Genomic DNA, 9,663 nt, shown 5'->3' on the forward strand with positions numbered 1-9,663 from the left:
ACAGATGTTGCCGAGGATGTGCAAAGAGGCAGGGACACACACATCTTACACCAACCACAGCCTGAGAGCCACTGCCATACAGAAACTGTCCGATGCGGGACTCGAGGCGAGGGAGATCATGGCAGTGAGCGGGCATAGGTGAGATTACGATCTGAATTGTGATTTATAATGAATGAGTAGCGGAATATAAAAATCTAAACAAAAACGTATGTGTTTTGCAGGTCTGAAAGCTCGCTAAAAAGTTATTGGAGACCATCCGCCGAGAGCAGAAAACGATGGAGCAGCGTGCTGTCTGATGTCAACTCGTCTGACTCTGAATCACATTCACACATGCCACCAAAGCGACTGTCAACCGAGTCATATTTCACTGGTTGCACAATACATGGAAATGTACAAATAAATGTACACGATACAAAGTAGCTAGCCACGATACAAAGTAGCTAGTTTGTGTTCAGGTTACTAGGCAACAGTCCAGTTGAACAGTCCCGTTGCGGAACTATTTTTTCTTGACGGAGCCAAAATAAATGATTAAATAAACAAACAAATAATAATCTGTTGTCACTTATTACTGCTAATTAATAAATTGCGCTGTAGAACTGTTGTATAAAAGCAATATCACACTCGAGGTCGTGTGTTATACTGAATATCAGCACGGCTGTGATTGTCTTCGGTACTCGGCCTGCGGCCTCGTATCTACGACCGAATCACAGCCGTGCTGATATTCAGTATAACACACTCCCTCTCGTGTGATATTGCTTAATTATACAACGGTTAGTTCCGACCAAGTAATTTGATTGGACAAGAGGCATTCCATGAGTGCTGATATACAGTATAACAGCACTGGGACTTTTAACTATATGTATCACTCCGCCGCACAGATGTTCTAATAAATGACCGTTAATTAGACTACATGGTTGTGTTCAGGTTACTAGGCAACAGTCCATTTGAAGTTCAGTTGCGGAACTATTTTTTGTTTCTTTTTATGATTAAATAAACAAACAAATCATAATCTGTTGTCGCTTATTACCGTTAACTAATAAATCGCGCTGTAGAACTGTTGTATAAAAGCAATATCACACTCGAGGTCGTGCTGCGGCCTCGTACCTACGACCGAATCACAGCCGTGCTGATATTCAGTATAACACACTCCCTCTCGTGTGATATTGCTTAATCATCATCTATCTAATATCATAACAGAACACTTGGTTGAAGTCTGTGCGGTTCATAGTGACACATAGTTGAGTTCATATTTGAATGCGATAACATAAAATAAAAGAATACTACAAATTAATAAAAATTCGATTAATTATTTTTAGTCAGTCATTGTTTTGTGAACTTCAAAACAGTAAGGTACAGCAGACTTACGTGGCACAGACTTTAACTCTGAATTCCTCTTGACCGACGCTGGCTTCTCCAGCTGCTTCCAGTTTTACATCAAACTTTGGCAAAACTAAAGATAAGACACATCAGCGAGCCCAGATATTAATATCATATATCGTCAACTTCTTAAAAGAATGGATTAACACTAGCCAATTAACAGCCGTGCCTTTTTTACCCACTAAAAGAGCCGCCTCAGGGGTCAAATGACCATAGTCTTTACAATGCTCAAGCTGCTATTTACACACAACGACCACTAGTTGGCTGCTTTGTAAATTAGCCTGCTTCCTACACAGAAAAACAGCAAAATAGCTTTATACTAGCTTATCCTGATAGGAAAAGTCATGAAAGGAGGGTCCTGAAATTTGATCGAGTGCAAAGATATAACCTTTTCCGTTACTCACAGGGGTCAAACGACCCCTCATGACTGTTCTAGTGTTAAGTCATATTTTATATATAGCCTGTATATATTATTTAAAGTCATGTTTCATATTTTAAGTAATATTTTCAAGTTTTGAGAAAAACTGAATAAACTGAACCCAAAAGTGTATTTTGTTTTGTAAATGTTTGTAATTTGTAAAATAATATAGTAAGTAAGTAAGTAAGTAACGTTTATTTATATAGCACAACATTTACAACGACAAGAGCCGCCCAAAGTGCTTAACAGATCAAATATAAAGAGAAAAACAAGATAAAAGAGATAAAATACAGATTAAAGAAAACTGATAAAATAGAAAAATACACTAAAAGCAGCAAGGTGCAGTATAAATAAAAGTGCAAAGAGTACAGTGTCGGGAAGGCAGGCTCACCTCAGGTCAAAGGCCAGGGAGAAAATATGTGTTTTGACTAGTTTTTTAAAAGCCTCAATGCTCTCGGCGGCTCTGATGTGGAGTATATAGAATATATAGTTATATAGTATATAGTAATATAGAATATATGATATTTAGGCAAAAACATAATTTTCCTCAAAAGTGACGTAAGCCATTATTTTAAGAAGGTGACGATTTATAGGATATTGATGAACTAATTCAACACAGGATACATATGGAAGGTGAAAGAAAGTAGCTTGCACAACAAAGTACAACGGCTCAACAGCTCAACTTACCATACTCTTCTACTTTGAAGCCATGGCGTATTCTATTCCCATCGATCCACACTCTAACATAATAGGTTCCCTGAGGTGCCTCAGCGGTCAAGGAGTGAGAAAGTTGTAATATTTTGCCATGTGAAGTGGTGTTGACCCACTGTCCTATCCTGTTGCCATTTGTATCCTACGTGGGCAAAAAAGACTGTAAAAACAAGAAGCTGACAGATGTTCAACACTTGTGCTAATGGAATAAGACGCCTTATGTTGCATGGTACAATATCGGCTCCTGTATTTACAGTGACTGCCATCATCAGGAGAAAAAACCACAGAGTCTTACCTCAAGCTCCACGATGTCGTACTGTAGAGGGGAAACACAAAGGTCAAAGGTCAAAGTTCAAATCACTCACCAGATTTCCCAAACAGCAACAAAAGAGTGTCGACTTCTACAGCTAGTAGCAGTGTGTGAACGTCAGTCACATCATGTAGTATTTCTACCTGCACCTCTCTCAGGTCAGATCTTGTCCTCCTCAAAGCAGTGATGACATGCAGGGGTTTACTACACTTAATCTACCCAACCTCATAGGAGCCAACGGACCCCCATGTGGATCCGAAGTGATATAAAGAGTTTACCTCGATCAATTCTCTTCATCGATATCACATTTTTTTCACAACTTTGCATGCTATACGATGCCACCATTTTTTTCCCGAGACGGTAAACACGGCCTAAGTCACATCCAGTTTTCTCCAACTGGAGAATGTGTCATGTCCGGTTTCAACGCCGAATTTCCATACCATTGGTCGGCCAACCCAACCCCCCCCCCCCCCCCCCCCAAAAAAAAAAAAAAAATCTGATACATGAGAAAGGTCAAAGGTCAAAGATGGTGCCAAAATATCTCCAAATGGCCTAAACATATAGGTGTCCACCTAAACATACCTGTACTAAAACAGGTACAAAGTTGCATTTGCTCACATTACTAGCATCGACTTGACTTTGGCACAAGTACTAATAAGACCCTGGAGTACTGATTCCTAGATGATTTGGGCTTCGTTATCAGGTTTCCAAGGTGATATTCACTGTAAAAGCTGTTGTTTTTTTAGGCGGAGACTGAATTTGAGATGTTTTATAATGTTCTAGCTCTATTTGCTCTGACACAGTAACATAGATTTTGATTCTGACACTTCTACAGCCACCCCACAGGTGTTAGCTTTCATTTGATAACAATATCATTATGAAGGCCCTTGTGATTGTGGAGATATTCTATATTCACTGTGGGCATGTCATTTCGAGCAGAAAACCAGAAAAATGAGGTGGATAAGATCTGGTTAAAGCCTAAATCAAACATAACAAAAAAGGGGGAATCCTTGCATATACAAATCTGAATTGAAGCTGTTGACTCACGCATAGACAGTTTGAACGTGGACTCACTTCATATTATATAGACACAGAGACAAAGCATTGGCTACGATACAGTACGTGCTGCACGCAACACGAGTCGTCTTCTTTAGGCAAGTGCTGTCGTGGGGCTTTTACTCAGTAACCTCTAAAAGTCCCCACAATGCATCACATTCCCATCAGGCCTCTACAGTATGAATGAAGCCTCCCTTTTTTAAGGCCAAGTTTTTCGTCTGGTCAGGTCGCTTGAGAAACTCCTGGCCGCCTATGGTGAATGTTTGAAGTCCTTCATATCAGCCCACGCAGGTTTACTTAGAGGACCAGACAAACAAACTATGTAAACAGAGGTTTCAACGTTAAACATTTCCAACACTCACCTGCTGATTGACAGGTCGAAAACCGACATCTAAGGTGATGACTCTAAAATGCACTGTAGAAAGGCAACAAAAGAGATACCATGTTGACGCAAAACAACTAGACAGTTTGCATTTACTCTGGAGAATAATAATATAATGACCTCTGAACTTTTAACCTGGATGTCATGATACCGTCAAAATATATTATTATTATTATTATTATATTATATATATATTACAGTTATACCGAATATTGTGACATTTGAGAGACATTTTCAACAAAAGACGTACTCCATCTATCATTGCAATACGCCTGTACAGTCATTACCTGTTTGTCCTGGAAGGTAGAGTGGTTTATCCGTCTGAACAAACGTCATTGGACTGTAGGGTTTGATCTTGACTTTCCTTTCCTCTGTGGACAGAAATGTGTCGCCACGAACCTCCACCTTGAAGCTCTGCACCGACTCTTTCTGCACTGCAGGGGCCTGTCAGAAACATAGAGCGTAAGGATCAACACATTGCTCAAAGGTTTCATCAACATCAACATCAACATCCAATCAAAACCAGGTAGAGATCACCAGGACCACCAGAAGGGCCACAGTCGGACACCACAGGGACCTCGACTTGGCATTGAACTCTGGTAACTCCAGAGATGCATTAAGCTGAGAACTGATAATCTCCGGAAGGGGAAACACTACTCCATGTCTCCTGGACCTGACAGCCGTGACCAGGGCTGGACTGACCTGAAACTGGAAGCAGCGGTAAAACTCTTGGTCAGAAGTCTCCTGGAAAAGGACGTTCTTCTCCCCGCCGGCGCCCAGAGAGACGGTCATGACCAGGTTCTCGTTGGGCTGCAGGAGGGTGGCACAAAGTCTGGTCTCAGAGCCTGCTTGGATGACTGCAGGGATGGTGACCATGTAAAGCCTACGGAGACAACACACACACACACACACACACACACACACACACAGCTGTAAACCCTACCGGTCTCAGTGGTCAGGGTCAGGGGTCGGGGTTTACAACGCAGGGCTACTTACGGTCTTGGGGTTTCTTGACAGACACATAGCCAGTGAAAGCAGACAAAGAGAATCCATCTCCACGCCTGAACGCCGCACGTAGACATGACTAAAGAAGAAGCCACCAGGTCAGACTCTGTTGGAGCCAACAGTGTCCCGTCAGAGAGGCAGAGGGACTTCAACAGTTATAGTAATAGCCTCGTGAATGATTGACTAACTGACACAACAGTTGTCAGTGTCAGTGCTTCTTCGCTTGACAGAGCTACTTTCGGTCACAACTTTTCACTATCCTGGCTTGTTTTTATCTTCTTTGATTTTCTGTGAAGCACATTTGTGTCTCATGTTTTGTTTGTGGGAAATGCGCTATACGAGTAAAGTTTGATTTGATTTGATTTGATTCAGATGTGCGTGGTTAAGCTGCCTGACCCTCTGTTCAGCCGTAGGTAACTCAATAAGGGGAGGCTGGTGTAAGGCAGAAATCGGAGGACAGGCTCATTGTAAATGCATGGGACGGGATGTGTTTTGATACCATTCTTCATTCCGTTGCATGCACACATTACAATGAGACCAGCCTCCACCAGCCTCCATCAGCCTCCATCAGCCTCCATCAGCCTCCACCATCCTCCACCAGCCTCCATCATCCTCCACCAGCCTCCACCATCCTCCACCAGCCTCCATCATCCTCCACCAGCCTCCACCATCCTCCACCAGCCTCCACCATCCTCCATCAGCCTCCACCAGCCTCCACCAGCCTCCACTAGCCTCCACTAGCCTCCAGTAGACTCCACTAATAGTGTTAGTCAGGACCATGCCATGCTGTAGGAAGGGTTAGTGTTAATAGTGTTAGTCAGAACCATGACATGCTGTAAATTATTTTGAATGTGTAAAAATAATATAGATTACAGTTGTATGCGTGTGCGTGTGTGTGTGCTTGTTTGTGTGTCTCTCTCTCTCTCTTCTCTCTCTCTCTCTCTCTCTCTATTTTTCTCTCTCTCTCTGTCTCCATCTTCTCTCTTCTCTCTCTCTCTCTTTCTCTCTCTCCTGTGTGTGTGTGTGTGTGTGTGTGTGTGCGTGTGTGTGTGTGTGTGTGTGTGTGTGTGTGTGTGTGCGTGTGTGCGTGTGTGTGTGTGTGTGTGTGTGTGTGCGTGTGCGTGTGTGCGTGTGTGTGTGTGTGCGTGTGTGTGTGTGTGTGTGTGTGTGTGTGTGTGTGCGTGTGTGTGCGTGTGTGTGTGTGTGTGACTGTGTGTGCTTGTGTGTGTGTGTGTGTGTGCGTGTGTGTGTGTGTGTGTGAGTGTGTGTGCTTGTGTGTGTGTGCGTGTGTGTGTGTGTGTGTGCGTGCTTGTTTGTGTCAGTAGGTGGCGCCAGAGAACAACCTCTATAACCACCCATTTACCGGTGACCTCCGGATCCATTCTCCCCCCCCCCATTCAAAAATGGCAAAGGCAGGGTTTTTTATTTAAGCAATATCACACGAGAGGGAGTGCTGTTATACTGAATATCAGCACGGCTGTGATTCGGTCGTAAAGATAAACAAAAAATAGTTCCGCAACTGAACTTCAAATGGACTGTTGCCTAGTAACCTGAACACAAACATGTAGTCTAATTAACGGTCATTTAGTAGAACATCTGTGTGGCGGAGTGATACATATAGTTAAAAGTCCCAGTGCTGTTATACTGTATATCAGCACTCATGAAATGCCTCTTGTCCAATCAAATTACTTGGTCGGAACTAACTGTTGTATAATGTTCTTTAATTGTTTAGAATACAGTCAGACTATTAAACATGTAGATGACGGAAAAGAAGCCTCAATTTCTCTCTCTTCCTTTTCTTTCCCCTCTTTTTCTCCCTTTTCTTATTCAGATAGAGGGGCAGATAGAGGGGCAGATAGAGGGGCAGAGGTCTCCTGTAGTTCTAACAGTGATAAGCATAATGGCTGGGTCAAGCTGAGGTAATACCTGAAATGTGTTTGTTTTGCAAAAAGTCCTGTCAACACTTCCCGTCATCCAGACATTGTTGTGTGGGTGTATGTGTGTGTGTGTGTGTGTGTGTGTGTGTGTGTGTGGGGGGGGGGGTAGAAAGCAAACACATAGAAAGCTACAAATTATTGCCTAATATGTGCTCGCTAAATAAGTGCTTATATATTTGTTTGTGATGGCTTAAGACAGTTGAAATAATCCCATGAAGCATTTCTGTTTTCATGCCTGAAGCCTGTTTGGTTGTCAAAAGTCCTGCCAGCACTTCGTGACGTTAGAATTATAAGGTTCTATCTCAAGTTTTGTCAAAATTTAGTTTTTTACATAATCTGATCCATTAGGTGTTTATTAATGCCTGTGTGGTGTTATTTCTAAAATGTTGACATTTTTGAGTTAGTAATGAATAAAATACAAAGGTTCCATCTCACAAAACATAATGGTATGTAAAAACTTTGACGCTCAATATCTCTGAACTGCCCTAAACGGAGATAGAACCTTATCATTCTAAACTGAGATAGAACCTTATCATTCTAAACGGAGATAGAACCTTATCATTCTAAACAGAGATAGAACCTTATCATTCTAAGCTCACGACTTCCCGCCATCCAGATGAGAAGTATCATCCAGGTACTACAGATGTCAATACATCTGCACCCGAATGACCAGCCAGTCAGTCTTGTTGACATTGCTAACAACTGACTGACTGCCCACACACACACACACACACACACACACACACACACACACACACACACACACACACATACACGCACACACACACATACACACACACATACTCACACACAGACATGTATCAGTCAAAAGCAAGGACTGTGTGATCATCTAATTATGTGTAGTTATGTGTTTTTAGCATATTGATGTTCTATTGATGCATGTTGTGATGTGCTAAACATGCAGTTAGATGTTCATAGTGACGTTCTTTCTTAGCTTCTAGCAAGCTACCAACACAATGCTAGCAAAAGCGTCTGTTTTGATGCAGAACGATTTTCTCTGGTATTTTCGTTTGAGGTGCAGGGCACCAACATTCAAATAAGCATATCTTCTTCAAATATGTTCAATAGTAGTAGGCCTATAACACATCATGGGGTCACATGGTCTAAAAAAAATATTTGATGTGTGAATCCGTTCCCTCAATTTAGTAATTAGTTAGGGTTAGGGTTAGGGTTAGGCCCTACGAGCCAGAACGATCGCAAGGGTTCTAACCCTAACCCTAACCCTAACCCTAATCCTTGCGATCGTTCTGGCTCGTAGGGCCAAACCCTAACCCTAACCCTAACGAATTACTAAACCGAGGGAACGAATTACTAAACCGAAGGATTCACACATCAAATATTTTTTGCGGTATATTTTCTACCATGTGACCCCAGGGGGGCTCCGTAGAAAGCTTACAATCTGCACTGAACTGAAAAACTGAAAAAACCTTGCCCTGCTTAGGGACATTTTCCACCAGAGCCTGTATTTGAAGACCTTCACCTCTGCCTACAGGTTTACTTTGACCTCTGATGACATGATGCACTTTTGCCCGGAGTGTTAACAGCTTCAAATATGAGCTGATCAACAGTGGCGGACTCAGGCTGTTTGAAGGGCAGGGGGGGGGCGAAAAGAAAAAAAGGGCACCTACTGCACAACATGGGACCCCATCAGTGCACATGGTCAAGTTTAGACCATTGGAAGGGCACCAGTAGGGCACGTCCTCAAATGTTGCCACTCAAAAGGGCACTTTAGTGCGACGTTTTTCAACTGTGGGGGGGGGGCACAAGGTCAAGTTTAGACCATTGGAGGGGCACCAGTAGGGCACGTCCTCAAATTTTCGCCACTCAAAAGGGCATTTTTGACACTCAAAAGGGCACTTAAGAGAGACGTTTTTCAACCGTGGGGGCACCAGGAGGGGCGGTCGCGTTTAGCAACTTCCGGGTCCAAACCAGAAATTCCCCGCACCAGAGTACCAGTGTACTACAGCGGTAGAATGACAGTTCAATCGTTTTTTAGACTGGGATCTATTCATACAACAAGGGACAACAGCACTTTCCAGTTTTTCCCATATTTGTCAGTGTCTTTGAGCCTCGGAAAAGCGCTATCTAAATATAATGAATTATTATTATTACTGAGGCATTTCGAAGAGAGCGCCTCAGCCAACGTTGGACCCGGAAACACGTCACGACTTAACAACTGAATAGCCCCAATAACCAAGGTGTGAAAAAGGGTCAGGCCACATACATCGTGTCACTCAGATTAAAGGTCACAGGAAGATAGGCCATCTTGAAATGAGCATGTGGTAAGAATACCTTGACCATGTGGCTTAAGGACACAGGTCAAAGGCTAAGTCATAAAACCCGACTTTAGGAATGCAACAATGGCCTAAAAAAAGGTGTAACGGTAACCCAACACAGGTATGAATGTGTGTGCAAAGGACACATTCTACAGGTCTATATGTTACGG

General features: G+C 42.7%; 1 protein-coding gene across 2 annotated transcripts in view; it reads right to left on the bottom strand.

Moving 5' to 3' along the window:
* Positions 1 to 5,368, bottom strand: part of LOC308172634 (alpha-2-macroglobulin-like) — a 37,050-nt gene extending 31,682 nt beyond the window's left edge. For both annotated transcript variants that reach the window (XM_080547559.1, XM_080547558.1), the window contains exons 1-7: positions 5,251 to 5,368; positions 4,957 to 5,137; positions 4,542 to 4,698; positions 4,235 to 4,287; positions 2,802 to 2,822; positions 2,483 to 2,648; positions 1,366 to 1,450 (exon numbers count right to left, since the gene is read on the bottom strand). In XM_080547559.1, the coding sequence (XP_080403685.1) occupies positions 1,366 to 1,450; positions 2,483 to 2,648; positions 2,802 to 2,822; positions 4,235 to 4,287; positions 4,542 to 4,698; positions 4,957 to 5,137; positions 5,251 to 5,336 (749 nt within the window). In that variant the 5' untranslated portion in view covers positions 5,337 to 5,368. The remainder of the gene's footprint in view (positions 1 to 1,365; positions 1,451 to 2,482; positions 2,649 to 2,801; positions 2,823 to 4,234; positions 4,288 to 4,541; positions 4,699 to 4,956; positions 5,138 to 5,250) is intronic.
* Between the last annotated feature and the right edge of the window lie 4,295 nt (positions 5,369 to 9,663).

This window comes from Nansenia antarctica (genome assembly GCF_963989245.1).
Source record: "Nansenia antarctica genome assembly, chromosome: 17".
Lineage (NCBI taxonomy): Eukaryota > Metazoa > Chordata > Actinopteri > Argentiniformes > Microstomatidae > Nansenia > Nansenia antarctica.